General features: G+C 33.8%; 1 protein-coding gene and 1 pseudogene across 2 annotated transcripts in view; one reads left to right on the forward strand and one right to left on the reverse strand.

The window, feature by feature from the left end:
- SEMA3D (semaphorin 3D) overlaps positions 1-27,758 on the forward strand; it is a 191,827-nt gene that overhangs the window by 152,907 nt on the left and 11,162 nt on the right. For both annotated transcript variants that reach the window (XM_019030326.4, XM_063708657.1), the window contains 6 exons: positions 11,845-12,067; positions 14,132-14,220; positions 16,159-16,200; positions 19,239-19,396; positions 21,610-21,674; positions 27,505-27,644. In XM_019030326.4, the coding sequence (XP_018885871.1) occupies positions 11,845-12,067; positions 14,132-14,220; positions 16,159-16,200; positions 19,239-19,396; positions 21,610-21,674; positions 27,505-27,644 (717 nt within the window). The remainder of the gene's footprint in view (positions 1-11,844; positions 12,068-14,131; positions 14,221-16,158; positions 16,201-19,238; positions 19,397-21,609; positions 21,675-27,504; positions 27,645-27,758) is intronic.
- On the reverse strand, positions 4,755-6,532 carry LOC101133671 (heat shock cognate 71 kDa protein-like; annotated as a pseudogene).

Here is a 27,758-nt window from a genome sequence, read left to right on the forward strand (position 1 = left end):
ATTTTTAATAAAGACGGGGTTTCACCAGGTTAACCAGGCTGGTCTCGAACTCCTGACCTCAGATGATCCGCCCACCTCGTCCTCCCAAAGTCCTGGGATTACAGGTGTGAGCCACCATGCCCGGCCTAGGTCATTCTAATGCTTTTTTAACTATTTTTTATTCATTGAATATCACAGCTGTACTTACTAGTTTCATTTACTTATATTTTAATAGTAATATAGCACTTAGGATATGGGGATATTATTCTAAATGTTTTACAAACATTAACTTACTTAATACTGATCATAATCCCATAAAACACATGCTATTATTATTAATTCCATTATACAGATGAGGAATGTCAGGCACCGACAGGTACAGTAACTTGCCCAAGGTCACAAAGCTAATTAGTGATAGGGCTGGGTTTCAACCCCAAATTCCAAATTCTTGGCTATTTACTATCATACTGTAAATTCAAGGTCATTGTTCTTACAATAACTCCCAGTTATTAGTTCTTACACTATGATGTTGCACTACAAAAATGTTAAATTATACATTTTTACCTTCCATGGGAGATGTGTGTGTGTGTGTGTGTGTGTGTGTGTGTGTGTGTGTGTGTGTGATTAAAATTGGGAAAACAGCTCTAGAAGGATCAATTTTACTCTGTTAATACTTTGGGGTTAACTATTATAGACTGTCACATTCTGAGCCTTTTCTTACTACATGAGTTTTTTGGTTTGGGGTTTTTTGTTTGTTTGTTTTTATTTGTTTTTAATAAAGACTGTCACCATTCAGGCCATATTCTTTTTCAATTATCTAGATATTATAGGATAATGAATTGGAAGCTGAGACTATTCACATTAATTACAACAACAACAAATTATTTGCATATGTAGACCCAGCAGTTGAGTCCTATAATACTCAGAAATAGAAAATAAGTATCAAAATGACTACATGCTGATGCATCCTGGTTACATTATTTTCCAACTCGAGTGTAAGTTAAGATGCTTTACAAGTGGTGGTTGTCACTGCTTTCCCTGCTGCTGCCTAAAAGAGCTGTGAATGTCATGTGAGGCTTAAAGAGAACTCACACTTTACATAACTGTCCTCATAAGCACACAGACACTTCTCTGAAACATGAGTAAGAGACTTCCTGAAAGTAGGAAAATAAAAATGTCAGTGGGAAGTGTTTTTCATCGATGAGAAAATAAACACCAAATTATGTTCAACATAGTGGTCTCTTCTGCCGACTGCTCAGGATATGGTCTTTATGCTGTAAGAAATTGTCTTGAAAAGTTCAAAATTATTTAGCAAATAGCCTGCATCTAAACCATCAAATAAATACTTAATTTTTACTTTCTAACAACTTGGGAAAACAAAAGCATTATTAGGACTAAAGCAGGGTCATTTAAGGAAGTTATTACTCAATTTTTTCTCAACATTAATGTTTATCATACAATTTTTATGCCCTTAAAAATATGTAAAAACATTTGCATCTGAAGTTGAGCTCTGAGAACCATGCCTAATAAAGAATCTTTCCACCGTAGCCCCTATTAAGGCTGTAATCAGTAATAGAGACAGAAAGACCAAGTATCCTTCTGGAAGACTCCACCAAGAAAACTCTCTTTCATCAAATATTATGTCCTTTTATAGAACTTAGAGAGACTTTAAACATGCCCGTTACTGTCAAAATTTATTTATTTATTTTTACAGTTGCGGTTAAAAGAAGGAGGATTTTCTTTTTGGTTGTACTGAATTAAACTGTTATATCTATGCTCTCTTTAGATAAGTAGAAACCACATAATATAAATTTATTAGTATGAGACTAATAATATTGAGGTATTTTTAAATATTTTTATTGATCAACCCTATCCAATTGATTTTGTGTTAGTATAGTGACAATCATTTCTACTAACATGTTTGCAGGCTTTATCTAGAAATCCGTGGTATCTAAGGGCATCAGCTATTTCCAAATAACTAGCTACTTATCTATTCTCTTTGAAATCACTGTGACCAAATTTGAAAATGTCTAAAATCATGCATAGATAGGTAGCCTTTTGCTTCATTGCTTCTTCAGTCATTTTTACAACATCTTTTTTATTAGCACTCAATGCTATTAGTCTGCTTTTCTACATTATGTTTTATATTTAGAATACTGATGTTGAATTTAGGAACATCATATATGTGATGTGAAAATCTGTTATACAAATACACTTTACCATTAATAACACTACACATTAAATCATTGAAATTATATTTCACAGCGTATCAGATAAACTATGCCTGTAAAATTTGAGAATGTAAGAACTGGAGTGAATGATAAAGACCACGTAATTCACCCTCATTTTACAGGGAAGGGAATGAATACCCAGAATAATTAAATAACTTTCCCAATATCATATTGCCAAAAACAGTGGAATGAAGAGGGATGTTGAATTTTCTGATCAGTCTTCTCTCTCTATTCGTTAATATTCTCTAATATGCACTTATTTCCTAATATTTATCTGATTGATATACTGCCGAATGTCCCACCTAAAATTAGCTGCATTGAATTTTACATTATTTCCTGGCATTCTTTCTTATTTGTTTTCTAAAAGCAGCCCAATTTCAGTAATTTTTGTTTACATAAAGTTATGATTCTATCTCTCTAAATATCCAGAATATTTTGATCAAAGTCATTACTGAACACTTCTTATGATCCAGACACTCTGATAAGCCCTTATATGTTATCTCACTACATTCTTAAAACAAACACACAGAGTAGGTATTATTATCCCAATTTTATAGATAAGAAACAAGCCCAGCGAAGGCAAACATATGTTCATGCTCTCACAGCTTATGAATTGTTATGACTGGAATGAAACTTACTCTACTTAACTCCAACTCAAAAGCCATTAACCTGCCTTTTGTTCTACCTTCAAAGGGATAACAAATGAGCAACCAAACAGAACTTTATGCTATTTTTCCAGAGATTTGTCTATTCTCTGCACAAGTAATAATGAATTTTGAAACTTTACTACACTTACCATTTCTCTTACTGCAATTCAGAGGAACACATCTTACTTTAATAAAAATATTGCTGAATACTTTGCTTTCTATGAAATAGTTAGAACCTTTACTAAAAGCCATATTACACTTAAGTTAAAGCTTTAACATAGGTTATTTTTTTAAAAATTGTTTTTACATTTTATGCATCTGTATTGCTATTAAGATTGAATTCTAAGTTGTTCTCCCAGTGGTGAGACTTCTGTTGACATTATCACTCAGTTAAATAAACACTACAACTTTCAGTGTGTCATGCTTACTTTAAGTTTTTGGTTTTGACAGAATGCTGTACTTCTTTGACAAAAAGTCAAACCTAAACTCCTAGCTTAACCATGACATCACTGCTCTGCAATGTTAATAAGCCTAGAAAAGCAAGGATGCAAAAGGATATATTATAGAATTCCTTCACTTCAAATGATTCTTCTGCCCTCTGGTGTCCAAATAGAATATTTGAACAAGCCATATTTTGTTCAGGTGGATTTTTTCAATCATTATTGCCCTGCCAGGTCTCGGTAATAAGAAGTTCCAAGTGAAATAAAATATTAAAAAGTCCATGATACAGTGAATCAATCATACAGGTCAGATATAGAAACCAAATTGAATCCAGCCCAAAATAACAGACTGCTAGAAAACCCAGAATCTAAGAAAGATTTGTAAAGGCAGAAAATTTCCAACTTGATAGTTGGTTTTTTATAACTGATGTACTCTGCAGTTTTATTCTGTGTAGCCAAGGGATTTTTAAGATTTATGCATAAGTGTAAAGTATTAGTAAATATTTCCTTAAAAGTGAGTTTCAGTTTTAAACCATTCCCTTATCAAAAAGGTGAGGAGAAAATACTTGTTTTTGAAGTTCAAATATAAAATGCATGTTGTACTTTGCTTGAATCATTTTGCCACCATTTTTAAATAACTACTAAATGTCTGATTTTGTAAAAATAATGATTCCTTTTTAAATTCCGTTTGCTCCCAAATTGTTACTGCGTTAAATGTTAGTTGTTTTAGTTTTACTTTTACAGATGAAAGCTTACACGTGAATTTCCCAACTAAGTCTCCATTTTTTGGTGGGAAATAAAAGGAAGTGGTTATAGGTACTTTTTAAATATTTCATAAATTCGTTTTACTGTGTGGACACTGATGAACATAAATGCATGATACTTTCTATTAATAGCTCAAACACCAGAAAAGCCTGTTCTTTTTACTTTTTTTTTATCTAGGTAGTTTCAAAAAAAATAGGTGGTGAAAAATGGTGATTCTAAGGATTCCTGAAAATTTTTTGGTTCAAAAATTTGAAACAAAGCCATATTTAAGGAACATCATAACATGGTAAGAAGCATCCTGGGTAGAGTACCTAGAGACTGAACTTCTCATGCCAGCATTGCCTCTTCCACTGTCCAACACTAGAGACATTAAATAAATGCTCATTTTCAGCTCAAAATCTTTTTTTTTATTCAGGGGTGGAGGTTGTGGTTAGTTTTCTTTTGTTTAATCTTTTTTTGATACCAACTTTAAATACAGTTTTATTTAAGACATTGCATTTTCCACTTACAATGTTTATAAAGTGCAATGTTATTTCCTTTCCTTGTGCTCATGTTCCATATTCAAGTATTGAGAATGCCCAGTAATTTAGTATAGCAGCTCGACCGTAAAACTGCCATAGAATTTGCTACAAATTTGGGTTCTTCGGTGTTTTAACTATGTAGAACAATGCTACATCTACAGTTGGGTTGTCTTAATCAACCTCTTCAGTGGTGGGCCCTGAAAAGCACCACCAGATGCAGGAGCTCTACCACCAGGAAATCCCCCTGGCATTCCTCCTAGCATGCCTTCTGCACTCTAGTCCAGTTTGGTTATGATGGACTTGCAGACTTCTCCAGCTCTTGCTGTGCATGTTCAAATTCTTCCTTCTCTGCAGTCTGATTCTTATCGAGCCAGTTGATAATTTCATGGCACTTGCTAAGAATCTTCTGTTTGTGCTCATTGTTAATCTTGACTTGAAGTTTCTCATCTTCAGCAGTTGCTTTCATGTTGAACACATAGGGATCAAGTGAATTCTTGGATGACACCTTGTCCCTCTGCTTCTCATCTTCAGCTTTGTACTTCTCAGTTTCCTGGACCATAGGCTCAATGTCTTCCTTGCTCAAATGGCCCTTGTCATCAGTGAGAGTAGACATTGAGGATGCCCTTGGCATTAATATCAAAGGTGACTTCAATCTGATGAACACCATGGTGTGCAGGAGGTACGCCTGTGAGCTCAAACTTGCCAAGTAGGTTTTTATACTTGGCAATGACATGCTAGGCTTGTCAGAGTAGGTAGTGAAGGTCTGTGTCTGCCTGGTAGGAATGGTAGCATCACACTTGATGAGGACAGCCATGACTCCATCAGCAGTTTTAATATCAAGGGAAAGAGGAGTGACATCCAAAAACAGAAAATCTTGAACATTTTGAGATGTCTCTAGATAGGACGGCTGCCTGGACAGCTTCATCGTAAGCAACAGCTTCATCAGGGTTGATGCTCTCATTCAGCTATTTTCCATTGAAGATGCCTTGGAGAAGCTATTAAATCTTGGGGATACAATTAGGACCACCAACCAGGACATTATCAGGAATCTGTGGTTTGTCTAGTTTGGCATCTCAAATGGATTTCTCTATGGGGTCCAGAGTGCCACAGAACAGGCTCAGCATTCAATTCTCCAAATTGGGCACAATTAATGGAGATATAGAAGTGGATTCCTTCATGAAGAGAATTGACCTCAGTACTGGTTTCAGTGCTGGAAGAGTATGCTTAGCAAGTTCACAAGCAGTATAGAGGCGCCAGACAGCTCTCTTGTTCTCACTATGTCCTTGCATGTGTGCACTATAACTCACCAGTAAAATGGTTGACATTTCAGTTGTGAAAGTCCTCTCCACCTAAGTAGGTGTCTCTGGCTGTAGATTTCACCTCAGAGATTCCACCCTCCATAGTGAGGATCAAAAACGCCACCTCCCAGGTCAAAGATTAGCACGTTTCTTTCAGCTCCAACCTTTTTTTTTTTTTTTTTTTTTTTTTGTCTAAACTGTAAGCAATAGCAGCAACAATTGGCACATTGATAATTCCAAGTACATTGAGACCAGCAATAGTTCCAGCATCTTTGATAGCCCTGATGCTGAGAGTCATTCAAGTAAGCTGGCACTGTGACCACAGCATTGGTAACAGTCTTCCCAAGGTAGACTTTTGCAATTTCCTTCATCTTTGTCAGAACCATAGAAGACACCTCCTATGGGTAGCAGCTTTTTGTCTCTCTCATACTCTACTTGGACCTTGGGCCTGCCAGCATCATTTACCACCGTGAAAGGCCAATATGTCATATCAAACTGGACAATGGCATCATCAAATCGGCATCCAGTCAGACATTTGGCATCAAAAGCCATGCTGGCACGGTTCATTGGAAATTGATTAGTTGGAGTATCACTAATCAATTGTTTGGTATCCGTAAAGGTGACATAGTTTGGCATGGTTCGGTTTCCCTGATCATTGGCAATTATCTCTACTTTTCCTTGCTGGAAAACACCCATATAATAGTAGGTGGTGCCAAGATCAATACCAATTGCAGGTCACTTAGACACAGATGTTTGTGTGCATGGTCAGCTCAGATTGCAAAGTGAGACACAGAACCCCAAAAGCTGCTGCTGTGTTCAATGAGACCCTTGTTTAATATTCCTTTTATGTTGGGAAAACAAACATTAAGCCACATAAAACATCAAAAACACTAAGCTAACCTCCTTCTTCCTGCTAATTGTCTTCCATGGTTTTACTTCTGAATATAATATGTCCTTTTAGTGAGAACATAAAGTAAAATAAAATATCCTATAAATCTTGGTTAACAAAACTTGACTAAGAATATTCTGTAAAACTTTATTAAGAAAAAAATATTTTCAACTACCACCAATGTAAAATAATGAAATATCTCTCCCTCTGCAAGATTTCAAATCTTTGTCTAACAAAAAGCCCCATATGTACAACTCACATTAGTTTTCACTGGAGAAAATCAATGGCAAATGCTAAAAATTTCCTCTCTTTGCTGTAGGGCCTTTATTGTTCCTCTTTTTTGCTATAAGATAAAACCTCCAAACGAGATATACATGTAGATGTGTCTGACAGTCATTTATTTCCCATTAAATTATTAGACTTTCTAACATTGTAAGAGTCATTGAAAAATTATAAAGTTCTTTTGATTCTGGGTCCACTGAAAAATTCATCTTACAAATGCACTACCCTGAACCAGCTCTGGGCCCTGGCATACCGTTTGGTTGTAGAAAGGTCTTTTTTACTCTAACATATCAAGGCATCACTGCCATGCCTGAGCTTGGTTTCTGATTTTGCTTTACAGAAGTAAATCTTGGAGAAGATAGATCATAGGATAATAATACATAATATCAACAATTGGGTTTCCATAGTGGACTTGAAGTATGTAATGTGTTCTTCAACTAGAACTGGAATAGTGCTTAGAAATTCCAATTTTTACCTTGCTTAATCTTCTCAACAGCAGGGATTTGAGGAAACCATGGATTCCACAAGTTCAAAACTTTTTAGCTACCCTGTTTTCTCTTTCTGCCCCACCTAAACTATTTTACTTGAGCTTTAACATGATTCTAAATACATTCTTTTCCTAAGGAGCTGATGGTTCTCAGAATATATGTATTTATTAACCTCATACATTAGATTTTAATTGTAAACTATGCTGATCCCATTAAGTAAGAGTTTTAAAAGACATGTTTTACAGTTGACTTTCAAACATAGGTGTAACTGACCAAAGAAAAAAATGTAATTCAAAAATAATATCCAGAACTTTCTATTAATTTGTCTAGTGTTAGACTATGATAGTCTTACCAAAGGAGACTGAAAACTACAGAGTATGATGCAGGAATTCTCTCATAGTGTCTCACACTATCTTCCCATTTGTGTACCTGAGGAATGTAGCTAACATCTTATTGCTATTGTTTGTTTCATTTAAGCAAGTCTTTCCTAATTAATTCAAAATCTGTGGAAAACTTTTGGGGATATCTCATTTTAGGCATCAGTGGCTCACTCATGTCTCTCTATCATATTGAATTCACAGTTTTATTTTCTCTTTAATATTTGCTCACTCCATCACCTTCCACTTATTGGATAACAATTACTTTATCATCTCTCTAAATTACTGAGGATATCTCTAGTTCTGTTCATTCATTCCTGGTGTTGGTTCTAGAAGGGAGAAGCAGAGGCAGGACTAGACTCTGGATATCCTGAGTCCAGATTCCTAAAACAGATTACACTAAAGGACATGTATCACAAAATATCACTATCATTTCCCTTTAACTGTGTGTAGGCCATGTTTCCCTAAAATGGAGACAGTCAAGGGGCTTCCAAAAGAAATTAACCTTCCCAACTGGCTTTCAGCTTTATTTTCCAGAGGGCAAACAATTTGCTTTTAAAATGAAGTTCTTCAAATCCCAGGCTATTTACTATGTTCAATAGTGTTTTGCTTTTTCTGGCATAGAAATTCCTTTAAGAGAAAGGGAACCTTAAAGAAAAGGAGAGGGAGAGGGAAGGAGAGAAATTACCTCTATATGTTTGCCCCGGCCTCTTTTTCTCTGATATTTAATACAGGGTCTTTCCTTGCCTTTATCTGTTGTAGGTTGACTCTTCGATGAAAGCAGGGGTATAAGACGGCAACTGTTACATTTGCATTTTTACTCTATAAATAAAACTCAGGCTTCTGAAAATGAAAGCCTAGTTCAGTCTTTCTTTTGCCATGTCTTCCCTCACATTAGTCATTCCTCTGACTTGTTTAAAAGGAAACTGCAACCTGTAGAGAATAGCCTGAAGCTGCGGGGAGAAAAAAACCTTTGACAGCTGTCTGGGGCTTTGCCAAGGGGAAAAGTTCTCTCTTTGGATAAAAACCATTTTTCTCCTCTTATCCATTGCTTCCCATTCCACTACTAAAGGCCCTAGACAAACACGCGGACTTGCCAAGCATAACATGATCACACCTAGCCAGTTGTGGCAGCCAGCCATGGGAGATAGGCCCTGAACCAGGGCTTGTTGCTGTTGGGTTTCCACTTTCATCTCAGGGTGTGTCTAGGCAGGTTCTATTTTCTCTTCTTCTTTTGTGCTGGTATTAATATTTCCAGCACAAGAGAATAATACTGTCTTTGAGTATTTTACAACAGCGGGTAGAGACACAGATAAGTTTCCTGATTTATTTCCTACTCTCCTAGGAGCTAATCTGGCAAATTAAGAAAACTGGAGGCAGAAATAAATGTCCCCGTATGGTATGTTCAGGTGGGCTGTGTTAATACCTAGAAATTAAAAGTACATACATACAGAGAAAAACCCACTAGATTTCTAATACCTGAGATGTATAGCTGCCATAGGAGAATTTTCTAGAATTTGTTAAAGGAAAATAACTGAATATGAATGACCATCCGCTTTAGATGTAGCATTTCCCTACACTTTCTCTTTTCTTTTACGGAATTTTTCTTTCCTACTTTACTCTTACCTACATACATTGCTTGGCATCTCATTATTTTTAGATCTGTGTGCAGGACAGCTATATGATATCAACGCAAAAATTCCACTGGTTTGAATGTACTGAAATAACAATATTTGATTCAAACTGTACTATCCTAAACCTCAGAGAGTAACTCTACCAAATCATTTTCATTTGTGCAAGCATAGTGGAGACGCAGACCTGAGATATCATGCATAGCAATTGAGAGGATAAAGATCTTGTCCAAACACTGGCAACATGCCATGAGGAAAAGCTGCCATAAGAAAAAATATATATTTTCAAAGATCATTTTATAGTCAATAGAAACCAGGTTTTCCTTCCTTTTTTTCCGCCTTAGATTTTATTACACTTAAACCATTTTTGTCGGAGCAATGAGGAAAATTCATATTTATTTTTTCTAAGTGTTCATATTTTCATTCAGCTATACTTTCTTGCATTAAAATTTCTAATTATTTAACAATTTGATATCAAAAACTATGGCTTGAATGTCATGATATTATTTCTTTGAAAACTTTGGCTACTGCACAACTACAGCTGCAAAGTCAAAAGTGATTTTTTCTTAAGTTGGAGTGCTTTTTAAAAAATGTGTGCAGGCAAAATCTTGCTCTGGGTTTGATTTTAATGATATACCAACCAGATTGAACCACAGGCATTATAAGCCTACTATGAATTGTCTTTGACTGAGCCTCAAACATGCAGCCTATAATTGGACAAGAGCTTTGTATCATTTGAGCTCCATATCCATTTTGAGTCCCTGCTTAATCTATTTAATGCAAGGTTCTTCCATTATCGAGTTGACGGATTCCGCTTGGCTGAAGGTTAAGTGCTGGAAATAATGACTGAACGTGCAGACTTAGATCTTTAGACCAACATCCAGTTAAGAATATGTTAAGTAAATGCAAAGTGGCTAATATTCTAGGACGTTTCTAATCTCTCTGGTGCAGACCTGGGACAAATAACTAAATATCCAGAAAGTATCAGTTTCTTAATACCAGACATTGAAAATTGTTGTTAAAGATAAAGATATTCTTAAATTATTTATAGAAAAACATTAACAGACGTTTAGTACAACCTCTTTGATACTTCTTCTAATTCATAATGAGCCATTATGATTTTATTGGTATAAAATTTGGGGTCAAAGTCAAATATTGGGACTAGTTCTATTATCTTCAGCTCCCTAAGAATGACCCTCTTGAATATTTTGAGAAGTACATTATGTTTTTGGAGCCTTGGCATGATTCTAATTAGTGCCAAGTTTAAATGGTTCAGTTCCATGGAGACTGTTTCCAACTTCTCTAAAAACTGAAACAAAGAAAAGCACCATTAAAAAAATCTGTCCTTACTGTCAATCATTTTATTCTCTATGACTGCATCAATTGACTAAAGTTTTCCTCTCCAAAAGAATGCATTAGTCCATTGAGAATTCAAATGTGATAAAAGAATCGTTCTATACGAGGTACCTTCCTAAATTGCAATATGTTTAAACATAAAATAGATTTAGGATGTGGGAGAGGTGATATTTTCTGGAAAAAAAAGTCTAATTATAAGGTGTTTTTCCCCTTTATTTTTGGATAAAGGCACATAAAATTCATTTGATTTGAACCATTTTGAACTTTTTACTCTTACCACCAGGGGGCAGGTCGTGCTAACTATTGATTTAGTGGATGCTGAAAGGCACATAAGGCAATTTTAGAAAGAAGTATAAAATTCCCTAACGGTTTCTTCGCAGACTCTTTAGGAGAAGAGCTGTTGAATCGTTCAAAGTGTAATTTTCACACTAATCATAAAAGAAACTACATAATTACAATTTCAAACTATTAAATACTTTGAAATTAATTTTTATGAACTGTTTGTTCCTTTTTTATTTTTTAATTAAACATGGTTTCATTTGAACTGAAATTATAAATTACTCAAAGGAAATTGAAAATAATGGCTTTCCACGTGTTCTCATGTTTATAGATCAGTTTCTTAACAGTTATTTCAAGTTAGATTTCAAATATCTTCATTAGAAACAATCTTCAGAAGAAATAATCTTCATAAGAAAAGAATTCACTATGGAAACGTTATAAAATGCAGATGTAATTTAGAAAATTTTTGAAGGAGAAAACTGGGTTTAAATTTATTGGAGGCACGCTGCATTTATTTACAAGTACACATGATTCCATATTGACTCTGTTGTCCATTCATTTAATATTATTGATGATAAGCTATACAAACTTTATTGGAAATAAGTGTGAACTTCTCAGGTGCATAAACAATGTCTTTACTTTCCTCCACATTTCTTTTCAGTGTCCAAGCAAAACCTATGACCCACTGATTAAATCCACCCGAGATTTTCCAGATGATGTCATCAGTTTCATAAAGCGGCACTCTGTGATGTATAAGTCCGTATACCCAGTTGCAGGAGGACCAACGTTCAAGAGAATCAATGTGGATTACCGACTGACACAGATAGTGGTGGATCATGTCATTGCAGAAGATGGCCAGTACGATGTAATGTTTCTTGGAACAGGTAAGCTAAAACTAGATTAGGATTTTTTCAAAAGGATTTTTTCATTATTAGACAAAGAGAAGAAAAACTTCAAAAATATTTATTGGTCAAAATAAAAATGAGTAATTTTTAGATAAAACCTTGTCAGCATTTCTTAAAATTATGTAGCTTTTAATTGATAATCATAAATATCTCCCAACTTCATATTTGAGATTTCAAAATGCATTTGACAGCAATGTGCCTGCTCTACATTACATGCTGAATACATATTTGTTGAATGATTTTGAACTACAGTTAAACAAGTAGGGCAAAGTAATGTTTATTTTCAAACTTTGCCTTTCCCTCTCTTTGCAAGTATATTCCCAAAAGATTCCTTCACCTGATTTTGAGAATCACTGACTTAGTTGACTTAAGATAGATTTTCAGAAACATTAAACATTACTTTGTGAGGACCTTTAAATAGAAACTTCTTGGAGATTATCTTTCTTCTTGAATTTTGTGCATTAAAATGTATTTCCTAGACTCAGTTTTTAAGCCCATTGTATTTTTTCTTTGTCTGTCAACTCAGTAACTATAAAATGATTAAAATGTTTTTATAAAAAGAAAAACTTAATCTCAAAAAAAGTAAAAGTATTAGCTAATAATGTCATGGGAATTCTAATGGCAGTAAAGATAACATGTATCATTAAAACAAAAGCACTGTATTCCATATCATATTATATAACTTAATGGATCAAGCATTTCATAAAGAATTAAAAATTAAGAATTTTTAACAAACAAGACTTTTTATTAGAATAGATATTTAAGAGTTCAAAACAATTTTAGAATAATTTTATTTTTAAAAATTATGGATCTTATAGAAGTTAGGTTTATTAGGAAGTATGTGTGTGACGGAATCAGAGGACCTTTGTCATTGATTGTCAAACCTGATTATTTTGAAGATGGCAATTCCACAAACCAGAAAAATAAGGGATATTCCCAAGACAAAAGAGATGGCTGTTGAAGGGTCAAAAGTAGAATTAATTAGTTTCTATTAATTGCCACAAGTTTGACGCTTAATTTGTACTGTCCACCCAAAACTAGGTCTTCAACAGTTCACTGCAATGAATGTCATTTAGCCACTAGGTGGTACTATCTAACCTTTACTGAGAAAATTATAGACTGCTAAGATAGGTTTTTAATTTTGACATTTGGAAAAATGTACATTTAATATTCTTTAAAGATCCCAGAGTTATTTAAAAACAATTAAATAATTCAGACTATTTTGTGCAAACAGGATCATTATTATATACGTTACTATACTCCAACCCCAGTGCTCAGAAGTTTAAAAATGCCTATATTATATAAATTAAAGTGGGATTTTTTTCTTTTTCTAAACTGTTCTTTTAATTTTCTTTCTCTACTAACCTGACACTTCATTTAATTTCAATGTAAGATGATGTATTTAAGATACCTCTTTTAAATGTCAATTTTTGGTTTGCATTATCAACCTTGTATTAAGTTGAACTTAAATAATTTTAAACAAACCTTCCATTTCTTATCTATTAATAAGGATTCTGAAGATAGAATACATTTGAAGAGTGAACTACAATTTCCCTCAGATAGCTTCAATGATTTTTTTGTTCATTTGACAACATTATTAAAAGAATATATATCTGTCTTTCATGGTGAATTGGATATAGTAACTACTTAATAAATATATATTACATGGAAGGAAGAGAGAGAATTTGTTATTTTAATATATTTTTAACTTTTTAAGTTAAGGTCCAAAACGTTTGCTCTATTAACGTTTCAAACAATATTTAAATTATACATATATATATATATTACTTTTGTTAAGAATATACTCTGAATATGCATCCTTTAACATTCTCTCTATAAATGGGTGTTCTACTAGCTAAAAGCTATATTTTGGGAGGACAAAACTTAAACACTAAGCTTCACTTCATGCATGTTTCATTTAATCTGTTTTTTGAAAGGCATTTAAAGAGAAGTGAGGGGAATGATTTGCAGGTTTCTAAGGATATGCTTACCACTAATTTTTGAGATAGAAACAATGGGATCATGGGTTATGCATTTTTTCAGACATTGGAACCGTCCTCAAAGTTGTCAGCATTTCAAAGGAAAAGTGGAATATGGAAGAGGTAGTGCTGGAGGAGTTGCAGATATTCAAGGTAAGACTCAGTCCAGAGTGCCAGGAGAAAAGATGTTGAAACTGAGTAGTGCTTGTTATAGGGCACCCTTGTTTTAATACATCATCAGGTTACCTGAAGAAGCCTTTGAAATTAGCTTTCTTAGTTTTCTTTTCCCAAAGCAGTGGAAAAAGTTTTATAAGCGACTAGGAATGGGACTCACCTTCCTCTGTAGAATACCGCTGAATTCAGGGCTCCCGGGATTGCCTCTCATTACTGCATTCTCTAAGCATATAGTCAGACAAATTGCCACATTAAATGAAAGCCTGGGGTCTCTTTTACTATCCAGATGCTTTTCTACTTTATAAATTTTACTTTTCAATTTTTCCCCAATTGAATTTGAGAAAAATAGACCAGTGTATAAATCATGTGTCCCTGCTTTTCTGTAAGGAAATTAAAAAAATATATAGGTTGCATCATAGTAAGTCTTCATGTATGCTAAACTCCTCTCACCGGCCAAAAAGAGTTAGTAGATCTAGAAGAATAGTTCTCCAGATTTGGAGAATGTCTTTGACTTTTAACAATAACTCTCAATTGTGGCATGCTTTGTAAATCCTCAGTAAAATTAAGTTTACAATTATTTGCTGATTGTAACATTTGAAATACTTCTTTTCTCAGAAAAACTTTTTTAAAAATATGCTTTGTTTATTATAACATTTTTATTGAGACAGTTTATTAAAATGGATTGTTTCCATGTAAATAATGCTTTAAAAGAGAATAAAGCCTTCCTCTGTGAGGGGCTCAAGTTAATTAACATGCTGAGTTCCACAGGATCCTGTTTACGTTGTGATGATAATAGTGGTCAAGGAGTTAACAAGAACAAGACCTGCTATCTGGTGTCTACCAAAACAAAATCTTGGGTGGTTCCTAGGGGAAGGCCAGATGTCAAACATAAGTGTGAACCCAGAGGCCAAAAATACAGTGCCTATAACACATAAGCACATTAGAACAAGTCTCATTCAATGGTGTTAGACAGTGGTCAAGAAGAATTACTTGGATTCTGCTGTTAAAATTACATAAATGACCAGCTTTTGTTTTCTTTTCTTATTTTAAAAACAGCTTTATTGAGGTATAATTGAGATACAAACAAAAAACTGAACATATTTTATGTATATAATTTGATAAGTTTGGGCATGTTTTTAAAATTGATAACAAAAATGCTATTTGATAGAACTTTCCCACTGAAATTTTTTCTTTCATATATTTCTTTAAATCTTTAACATCTAATACTGCTTGTCAATTAGTAAATATGAGCTGGTGCTAAATGAATAAATAGTAGATAGATGATAGGTAGATGGAAATTTTTTAAGCCATCTTGTCCTTTTTAGTTTGTTAGCTTTTGTGTTCATGTTTCTGATTTTATCTTGCATGCATTGAGCCATATTTTTTTACAAACAAAACTAGCCTTAGTTCATATCGTGAAATCATGTGCACCAGTATTGTGTAGTGTTCCGTAAAGAATATGGTCATCCACAAGGAGCCCTATAACTTTTCAAAACTCTGCTACTTAAACAACTTTTTGAACCACTGATCTAAGTAAGAGCAGAAAGAGGTAATAAATAATTATGGAGATGTTCTTGTCAACACTAGTTTGACTTATATGGAAGCAGTTAAGATAAGCAGATTTAGAAGAAGAACACTTGTGAGTAACTGGGAACAATTTTCAATACAGAGTATTTTCTTATACATTTAAGTCACTTATCTTTAATAAGATACTACAAAATAACTTTTTATCATTTCTGTTAAGGTACAATCACTACATTTTGGAAGAAAATAGCAAACAATAAGAACTTTATTTCCTTATGTAACAGAGACTTGATGTTTACTTCAGTGATATATGGCATCAGATAAAACAACATATTGTTTAATATAAAAACCTGTTAATGATTATCTTTATTGACATTTAACTTCTATTTTCAGCACTCATCAATCATCTTGAACATGGAATTGTCTCTGAAGCAGGTACTTTTTAACTTTTGTATGAAAGTTAATCACAAAAGCCATGGGCTGCTTGAATCAAACTTTATTTGAAAAAAAATCCATTGAAATTGGAAGTTAAATTTTAAGAAATTTAAAACATTATTTGTTTCTCTTGTAATTCATTAGAGACCATTGTTTCAGCCTTGCCTTGGGAGAAATTGAGCCAAATTTCATTAATTGAATGATTTTTTCTCCCCTTCCTTTGGATCTTAAAAACTGAACTCGCTTTCCTAGTCTCATGAGAATGTCGTTCTGTCAAGCCCATTAGACATTCATGTAGAATATCAACCCTAACCATTACAAAGGGTTTTTAATCTGGGGGTCTAGGAGTTAGAATATGAACTGTGGTGGCAGCCCAACAGCCAACCTTCAACATATCACATAATATTGAACTCTCAGAATCAATTTCCTCAACAGTAAAGTTAGAAAAACAATATCCACCTCCAGAGTTTGTTGGGAGTTTAAAGAGGATGCTTCATGCAACGTTCTAAACAGAGAGCAGGCACATAAGTGTAAAGTAAATGGTAACTAATTATAATAATAGTAATAATCTTTAACATTATTTCATAACTCTCTGATATGATATTCCAAATTACAATTGTTTCAAGAGATTCAAACTGCACTATTATTTCTATTTGCACCCCCAAGATTTAAGAAAGCCATATGACATGTTCAACATCAAGGTGTTGCTAAAATTGACTTAATCTATTACTGTTCCTATGGCAGAGTGATTTTTTTAGGAAATGATCTAAATAGTTTTCTTCTTCAGGGCTTTGTCATTTATTTGTTCATTCACTTATCATTTATTTCTTGAAGGCCTAAGGTGCTTGGAGGGTACATGAATGAATGAATAACATAGCTCGCCATTAACCTCCAGAAGCTCACAGTATAGCTGAGTGTCAAAGGAAGACACTAACACTGCACAGTAATAATAGAGACTAGAAAGACAGAGACAAGAAAGTGGCCTAAAGGGAGCCAGAAGGAACAGGGAAAGATAACTGAAAGAAGAGACATACAGCTTGAATTATGAAGGATGTCATAGTTAACCAGATATATTAAAAGGAGAATGGAGTGGAGGAGCATATGCCAACCAGAAGGGGAGAATCTTTGCAAAAGTGTGAAGAGTGAGAGACTATAGCTTATTGTAATAAGTTTGTGTACAATTAGAGTATGGATCATATGTGTGTTCAAAGGGCAGGGAGGCTAGAAATGAATCTGGAGAAGTAAGACAGAACAAGATTAGGCACATCTTTATATATCTTTATATATCCTCCTAAGAAGTTTAGCAGCATATCTTAAAAACAATGAAAACCCCTGGATGCTTGGATAATGCTCACCTGTAGTGCAGCTACTCAGGAGCCTAGAATGGGAGGATACCTTGAGCCCAGGAGCTCAAGTCCAGTCTGGGCAACATAGTGAGAACCTGGCTCAAAAAAAAAAAAAAAAAAAAAAAGCCATTGGAAAGGAAAACAAACAAACAAAAATACATTTATGATTAAGAAGGAGGGTGTTATAATAAGATTTTCTTTTTAGAAAGATCAGTCTGGTGTGGCAGTGTGGAAGATAGACTGGGTATTGGGGTAGAGATGGGGATTATTGGAAAACAAAATCAAAGCCAGCAGAAATAGGACACTTACAAGTAATCCAGGAAAGAAGTGATAAGGACTGAAACAAAGTTAGTGGCTGTAGCAAGGGAGGGGAGGAAATAGATTAGAAAATTCTGTATGAGAGAATGGAAATGAAGTGATGACAGACTGAATGTGAGAGAAAGAAGATTCAAAGACAACTCCCAGATTTCTGTCTTGGATGACTTGGTGGATGAGAGTGCTGCCTCCAAGGGCAGGAGGAGTAGATTTAGGGGGGGTTATTACGTTTATACTTATGTTGTTTTCAAGATATATCTAAGTCTTTTGTACAATATAAAAGGTAAATAAATAAGAAGCAAAAAGACGGAAACCCAACATTTAATGCAAAAAAAAAAAAAAGGAATCACAAAGGAGACAAATGTCTTAATCCGAAATGAAGAGGGAGAATAGAAAGAAGAGAAAGTTTCAAGGAACATATAGTCATTAGTGTCAAACAGTATAGAGAATTTCAGTAAAACAAATACTAAACAGTGTTCATTGCATTTAGCAACTAGGAAGTCTTAACTGACAGTTTAATGGGTGCTAGAGGTGTAAGACCCATTTCTGTAAGTTGAGTACTATGTTATTCTGCCAATACCTATTTCTAACATGGATTTCCCCCCCTCTAACTCTTGAAATGGTCCACTAGAGTGGACCATGAGTTCTTTGAAGGCACAGATTGTGGCTTATTCACTTGTATCACCCCTCCCCCTCCACCACTACTACCACAGATACTCAAAAGAATGTATAAGGGAAGTAATGCATTACTTTCAGGACTTATGTTGAAAATGTGATTTTGTTTGCTTGGTTTTTCAGTATCACGCAGCCTTTCATTTGTGATATAGCATCCCTCAAGCCTGTTTAATACTTTCTTCAGAGTGATAACAAATACTTTCTCTCCCACTAATAACTCATGTTCTTTCAAGGATCAGTACTTTAATAACAAATGAAATGGTTAATTGAAATCAGGGGAATGCTTTATAAATTTATTTCCAGTCGTCTCTTATATAAGGAGCCATGGGAAGTCTTGGGAAGACCGTGAGCTTTGCCTATAGCATCTGTGCTGGACATAATCTCTCAAAGTACATTTTCTAGTATTGAGAAAGAATTTGACATCTTAATTCCTGTCTAGCAGCTGGTTTTTGACCTTCTGAAATTACTGCCAAACTTGTAGAATGCTGTCCATTTCAGCATCAAAACCTTCAAACTACCATCTAACCAGGATAGAAATGATTGACTTATTTTACTCCTCATTATGTTTCTGTACAAGTGTTTACAATGGGCAAGACACCCAGAGAAACAGATTTATATGTTTTATGTGATATTCAAGAAAAGGAAATTCTTAAGACTAGTCTGAAAGATGCTTCTAATTCATTTGTTTTGCCCGATTTGCAGCAACAATTGTACATTGGTTCCCGAGATGGATTGGTTCAGCTCTCCTTGCACAGATGCGACACTTATGGGAAAGCTTGCGCAGACTGTTGTCTTGCCAGAGACCCCTACTGTGCCTGGGATGGAAATGCATGCTCTCGATATGCTCCTACTTCTAAAAGGTAAGAGGCACATTGAGCTAATATAAAGCCTTCCTTTCTACAAGCTGAATATCTCACATTAATGCCTTGTCTTATAGTTTAAGTTAAAGAGAAAATATATTACTAACATGTCCTATGGAAGGAATATTAAAATCAAAATGTTGTTTTATATTTTTACATAAAACTTAATTTTGAAGGAGGGTAAAACAGATGCTCTGAAATTCTGAAATATGGAACTTCAAACAATTTTAATAAATTCTATATATTCTTTTCTTTCATTTATGTCAAGCACTATTAAAGGTTTGTTTTTATTCACTATTTTCCCTTTTTTATAATTGTTCCTTCCTTATTTCTTATTTCTAAATATTTATATACTGGTGCCTACTGTTTTGCAAATAATATATAAATATATATGATTGTACAAGCACAGATTGTATGAAACCCACAGTGCAGCCTAGTGACTTGGTATAATTTTATTTTTACTCTAATAATTATAACTTTGTCAATTTCTGCCACTCATATAATTAAACAACAAACGGTTTCCTTGCTGTTTGTAGTTCATTGCTTTATGTGCTCTTAGAAATAATGCTATTTTGAGCCAACAATTCCAAGCTAGGAATTTGTTCTATATGCACATGTGCAAAAGTACAACAAAGTTATATGTTCAAGAATGTTTATTTCAGCATTATTTTTATAGCAAAATAACTGGAAACAATATGAATGCCCATCGATATGCCTGATGCTAGCTAAATATATTATGTTAATTATTTTAAAATGTTGATTATAGTAACATTATTTTCTAAAGTATTCGAAGTATATTTTCCTCTAGGTGAAATGTAAGCAAATTTATTTTTAGGTCTGTTTTTAAACTAACAGGCACATGCTAGTCTCATTACCACAAGTACACTTTTTTCTTTTTGGAATTTTATTGATTTCTCAAATTCTAAATTCTAGGAAATTACAAATTGAATGTATAGTTCAACAGCAAATATTACTTAAAATTAGAAAACATTTTGTATTCCCTGAAATCCATGAATTAAATTGAAATGGGTACATATGATTATTAGAAATTAAAAGTTAAAAGTCACCCACATTTTGTTATGGTTTTTGGCCAAGAACTTGCTCATTATAGTCTTTGGGGAATGCTTTCCTAGAAGCTGAAAAACAAGAATGCTCATTAGTTGGTAATAAACCTTCAGTTTGATGAATTGACCCTGTTCCTTAAGAAGCCAAGATTTAAAAACATTCTTGACCTATGTACCTTATACCATCATAATTTTTTCTTCTTGTATTTCCCAAGACTGTATCTCTGATCTTTCAGACATGCCACTGTGATGTTTTCCCTTACCTAACATAATGTCATGTGAGCCGAAAGATGTGTATAATGGATGAATCTTGTCATCTGTTGTCATCTGTTCAGCATTACCCTCAAGGAACACTATGGATATCACAGAACATTTACTGGTGCTTTTCTGATCTCTGAAGTGACAAAATAAAATAGCCAAAGCAAATGAAAATATGCTGTAAGAGTGTAAGACCTGCTTAGATGTAGCAGGGATTTTTTTTAATAAAATAATTACTCCTTTCTTTTAAGGAAAATATGTGATGTAATACAAAAGCCATTTTTATTATTATTATTATTATGATCATAACTATGAGAAAAACAATTTGAGCTACTCATCAGCAGATAGAAATAACAGGTAGTCTTTTATACCATACTGAATTTATAATTCTATTTCAAGTTACAGTATTTAGTTTGTTGCTTAATTAAATCTATGCAATAATGAATCTTTACATGACAGGGTGTTTTGTATTTGTGTCTACGTTCCCAGCCACTGACTGAACCCTTTTATATATTATTATTTCTCAATGACTGACTAAAAAGAGAGTTCCTAAAGAGAGTAGCTATCCTCATTTTAATTATATAAAACCTAGGTTGTATTTTTATTTAAAGTTTTTTGTTGAATAATTTGTGAAAAAATAGAGAAAAAGAAGCGTAGTTAAATAAAATTCATGTCATCTCATTGTCTGAAAAGGATTTCTTCTATTAGGACCTCATTACCAGTAGTTTTTTAAATCAATGTTAGATTGATTGGAATATTGACTTGCATTTAAGTTGAACTGTAAGACAAGCATAGTACTGCATCTGCCACTGTTATTAGTATTAGATGTAGCCTTTCTATATGATGGTAATCATGCTTGAAGTTCTAATAAGTTTAATCCCCTTTCCGCAGGAGAGCTAGACGCCAAGATGTAAAATATGGCGACCCAATCACCCAGTGCTGGGACATCGAAGACAGTAAGTACAGCTCTGATATGCTTTTCCTCCCATTTAAAATGCTAAGCCCACTCTTTGTATCTTTTTATTGTATGACTTAAACCATCTATTATATAGGAATATCTCCATTTTGTGTAATGCACGTGTTCTGGAAGAGCAACAGGAAATTTTATAAATCAACCCCTGTCTACGTGCCTAATTGAATAATCCTTTGTTATATCATTATTTGTTTCATATGTCTTTTAAAATTCCTAAACTGTAGCTTTTGTTTCTTTTTTACTACCTTATCCATCTTTATAAAGTTTGAAAACTGCTATTAGAGATAAAACAGGATATAACAGAAAACATTTGGACATTTAGAGTAAACTCAAATAGACCTCCCAGAAGTCTGGTAAAAGTGTAGGTCTTATTAGAAAGAAGTTTTTAGGTAGTCTATACTTTATTTATATTCACCTATCAAATCATATATTCACTTAATCAATAAATATTTATTAAGCGACTTCCATGTGCATGTAATTGTCCTGGGTACACTATGTGACTAAGAAACTCCTTAGAGAGCTTATGAATCTTTCGGGAAGTGTCACAAGGCATAATTAGTGATAGGGGAGTTTAGTGAAAGAGAGATCACCAAAAGGCTGTATTGTCTAGAAAAATTAATCACAGAATAGAAGATCTTAAAAGAAGGAGAAGGCCAGTGTGGGGGAAAAGAGAGGTGGCCTGGTGAGTGAGTCTGAGAACAGAGAAAAAAAATCTATAAAAGTATGTATTCCAGAGCTTCAGCTACTTTACACTCTCAAGCTCTGCCTTAAGATCGAAAATATATGCACACACACACACACCAAACACACACACACGAACAGGTGGAAGAAGAGCACATTTATCACAATGTTACTAAACACCCTACCAGTGATGTAAATAACCCAAATTTCATAATCTATAACTGGAGGTCTGGTAGTGTTTGCTTGATTTAAAAACAAAACAGTTATTTTTAACTTATAACTTAATTCTTCTGAAAAATAAGCCTTGGTCCAGATTAGTGTGCTTGGCTTCTTGTTCTAATGTGTAGGTGATTCATTGTGATGTCCATTGTTTTAGTTAGCAATCATTACTGTGCGATACATATGCAATTATCTACATATGAATATGAAATTTATCGGGGATGATTAGAGGTATTGAGGATACAGCAATGAACAACAAAGAAAACAACAAAAGAATCTGTGCATTCACGATATTTATATTCAGGAGTGTGTTGGGGGAGAGAGCAGACAATAAATACCAAAACAAGTAAAATAAATGCTATGTCAAATGATGAATTTTACAAAGAAACTGATACAAAACGTAGTTGCTGCCTTAGGTACTCACAATTTTTGTCTTCACTTTACCATACCCTATCATGCTATAACCCACTGCACACAGTCTTTTCTAATAATCATCATCATCAGTCTATCCAATCTATTCTTGTCAAGGTCACCGGCAATTTCCTCCTTGCCAAATCCAACGGCCAATTTTCGGTTCTCATTTTTACTTAAGCTCTAACTCCCTCTTTTTTGAAACACTTTCTTTTGACTTCCATGCATTTGTGTGCTGGAGCCAGTTCATGTGGCCTCATATAAGTTGGTTGCTTAAATTTTTGAAATTTTGTGAGCTGATTTTAAACCACTGAAAGCTTGAATCAGACATGGTGGGAGTATTTACAACAGCAAAATCAGCAAGCGCTACAAATTAGGTTATTTGTTGTTTTGTTTTGTTTTCAGAGAAATGATATTCCAGCATACCTATGTGCCCTTGTACCATATCCTTCTGGTTTACCTCTTACCTTTCAGACTGACTTCTGAGTGTTCTTAACTTTCCTTTTCATCTCACCTTTTAAATATTGGAGTGTACCAAGCCACTTTTCCATTCTCTGTCTACTCACTCCCTAATACTGTCTATTTCAACACTATCAGAGGCTATTTCACTCCCAAATTCATTGTCCAATTCTGAACTCACCCTTACGTACCAGACACAGACACTTGTATGCCTACTGAAGAGTTCCATTTGAAAGCCTAATTAGCATTTCAAACTTATGTCTGAGAAAGAATTCTTATTATCTTCTTCAAGACTTATTTGTTCAGCAGACTTTCCTATATTAATAAATTGCACACAATTCACCCAGCTACTTATGTCAAAAAGCAGCCAGGAGTCACTTTTATATTATTTTCTTTCTTTCCCATCCTATCACCACCCTCTCAATTAGTCCTTCTGGCTCATGGCCAAGCTTTCCTACTTCTCATCATACCCACAGATGCCAGCCTAACTGAGGCCACAGTAGCTCCTCAGTAGCTACTTCACTGGTCTCTCTGCCTCCACACTTGCACCACTTCTGTCTGTACCCCACTTAGTTGTATACCCCACTTACTAGACAGAGTCATCTTTTTAAAAACTTCAGTCAGGGCATGTCACTCCCTTACTCAACATTTTTCAATAGCTTCTTAGAACAATTGGTGAAAAACCGGAAAGTTTTCCTATGGCATGCAAGATGCTTCTTGACCTGATCGCTAGTATATTCTCTGACCCTCTCTCACATCACTGTTGCTAGGTTCACTTAGTAGCTTTCTCTTTTTCAAAAGCATCAATGGGTTGCTGCCTTATGTATGTTTGCATTCATTGTCCTCTGTACCTGAGGAACTCGTTTTTCAGATGTTTACTTAGCTCCATCTTTTTATATCAATTAATCTTATGGTTAAATGTTAATTCTTCAGAGACACCTTTCCTGATCATCTCATCTAAAATACATTTTTTTTTTTTGCCCTTGGTATTTTCTGATCTCCTTTATTGTTTTGCAGCAGATATTCCTTTTTTATTCATTTACTTGATTACTTTGCCTATGTCACTAGAATGTAAGTTTCTAGAGGGCAGTGAATTTCATATTCGTCCTGTCATATTATCCTAGCACCTAAAATGATGTTAGTGTGTTAGGCACACAAAAACGGTTGTGTAATAGACAGGTAAATGGAAGGATATTCAGATGGATAGCATTTGAGCTATACCTTCAGGAAAAAGTTAGATTTTATAAAGTAAATGAAGTAACAATAATTAAAATCAGAAAGACCTCACATAGATTGGGTAAAGTTTGTGAAAGGGTCTATGTGATTCTATTAATTTTATTTTTTACTTTATAGGTGCTAGGAGCTATTTCATATTGCTCAGAAAAGTTGTTTTTTTAAAATAAAAGTGATTGACACCTGTATAGAAAATTGATTGGAGTATGAAACACTAAAGGCAAATAATCAATTGTGGGAGTTAGAGTAGAGATTGTAATGATATTTACAAATTAAATGACTTGTTTCTAATCCACCATAAATGTGTGCTGCATTTTATTAGAAAGTCAAGTCTTGAATAATGGGCAAAGATGTTTCTTTTCTTCTTTATTTTCTTTCATTATTACTTTAATTGTTAAAAGCTACACAATTGCATGATTATCAATGACATAAAATCAGCAATACATGCAGAAAAATAGTTTAACAACATTAAACAGATCAATCTTGCACTTTAATGACAAGCTATATATTTATTATAAAGAGGTATTCTAGGCATTTTGCTATAAAAATTTTTTTGACTGCCATCTAGAGGAAAAAAAATACTCCACAATTATCTTACATGTAATAAGAAGCTATTTTAACTATTTCAAAACACTACTGTATATAACTTTTACACATTTAAAATTTAGGTCATGATAGAACAAAACAAGTTGAATATTCCTTATCTGAAATGCCTGGGACCAAAAGGTTTTTGGATTCCACATTTTATCAGATTTTGGAATATTTGCATATACATAATGAAATATCTTGGAATAGGACCCAAATCTGAACACAAAATTTATTTATATTTCATATACACCTTATACGCATAGCCTTCAGGTAATTCTGTATAGTATTTTTAATAATATTGTACATGAAACAAAGTTTGTGTACATTGTACCATAAGAAAGTAAAGGTGTTATTTTCTCAGCCACCAATGTGGACAATCTGTGGTTGCATGGCATCACCATCATTCCTGACTCTGAATTTATATGTTACCAATAAGCAATCATTTTCTTACACTTATTCACACATAAACTGTGTGTTGTGTCCCTGCCTTTTGACTGCAACTATCAAGTAGAATTTTCCACTTGTGGTTTATGTCTGTGCTGAAAATGTTTTGGATTTTGGAGCATTTTGGATTTCAGATTTTTGAATTAAGGATGCTTAACCTTTGTGTATGATAGCGTGTGTATGTGTGTGTGTGTATGTGTATATAATATGCATACATCTATGTACGTTTAAAAACTTTTAAAGTGGAAAACAAAATTCAAAAGTGAAACAAACGTTATTGGAAGTAACGATAAATTCATTTTTCATTTTCAGTGAAACTGATGTAGAGATGTCAGACATTATCTCTATTAATTTGAAAAAAGAGTTCAGATAATGAGCTCACTATTACTTTTCCAGTTGATTTCACCAATTTATCTTTTACTAAATTGACCAATTCTTTGGTTAAGTCAGTCTAATTGCATTTCTCCTGAACCCTTGCCCCATATCCCAACAATCAACCTACATCATCCCCTACTTTGTTGACAAAATCCCTTTCTCAGGAAAATTGTATCTGTTATTATAAGATGGTGCATGTCTTTCTTTTCCATGACTGGCACCAGTGATCTTTCTGTGCATTAGGAATTTATTAACTGTAAAAACCACAGCTATAATCTGTTGAATTGGTGGAGATAGTTGATAGACTACAGGTTTTAAATGGAATCCACACATTTTGAAGGTTAGATGAGGTTAATTCATAATGGTGTCAGCATGCTTGACTTAATCCTTGCTGATAAAACACAAATAAATTCAAAATAAGTTTCTTGAAAAGAAGCCTAACTAATATATGTGCAATTATGCCATTTGCTGCTCATTTGTATGCTTAGGTTTAGGATTCACTTGGTCCCTTAAACCTTACTCTAGTTGATGTCTATAGTGCTAAGTAAGCCAATCTGTAAAATTGAGATATCTGAATATATGATGAAATAGTGCATATTTGGGCCAAGCTGAGCAGCTGTCATTTTTTATTTGATCAAATTTGAGCTAGAGCTCTTAGATCACACAAGGGACACAGCCTTTGGCTACTCTAGATGGAATGTATTTCAGATGGTGCATTGATTTATGAGAATAAGGTGTCTGAGACACTGTTCCTTTAAGCATCCTAGTAACTATCTCATAGCAAACGTATATTGGGTTAAAAAAATCCCTCAGTATAAAAAAGAAAAAAAATGGTAGATTAATACAGATAAGGCCCAGATATTGAGTATTAGTGCATCTGGCTCATCATCATCATCATAGAATTTTATCAGGTGCAGATCACTATAACTTACTTTTCTAATATCAAAATTTTCTGTTATCTGATCAGCTCTGTGGACCAATTCATGATAGAAATTATCTTTAAATTAAAGCAAACTGCTCCTCCAGAACTATCTACAAAATTGTTTATATTTTATATTAACAAAAAAGTATTAAAGCACTAAAAGATGCAAAAGATTTATTCAGCTCAAAGAAAAAAATCTCAATATATAGAGTTTGATATTATGAACACTATTTTTTAAAATCAAGTGCAAATAGCTAATATATTGATGAAAGAATAAAAATTACAATACAGGGATCAAATTTTAAAAATCAATCTGTTGTGTAATATTTGTCTCAGGTAACAATATTATAACATGAATTTCCTTTCTCTTTAATAATGTATATGATTCTTTCCCCATGGCATCTGTTCTGAATCAGTCTGTTTTCCCATTGCTTTTAAAATCAGGTCAAGGTTAATCTCTTATTCCATGTTTGCTTTCCAGGCATTAGTCATGAAACTGCTGATGAAAAGGTGATTTTTGGCATTGAATTTAACTCAACCTTTCTGGAATGTATACCTAAATCCCAACAAGCAACTATTAAATGGTATATCCAGAGGTCAGGGGATGAGCATCGAGAGGAGGTAAGCTGTTGTCATAAAAAAATACTCACTTTGAGGGAAATAGTGTACGATTGAGAGATGTTCAACTTTTAATTCTGTATGCTACTCTCATCATTATTTGATTAAAAAAATAAC

The sequence above is a fragment of the Gorilla gorilla genome, chromosome 6 (genome assembly GCF_029281585.2).
Source record: "Gorilla gorilla gorilla isolate KB3781 chromosome 6, NHGRI_mGorGor1-v2.1_pri, whole genome shotgun sequence".
NCBI lineage: Eukaryota > Metazoa > Chordata > Mammalia > Primates > Hominidae > Gorilla > Gorilla gorilla.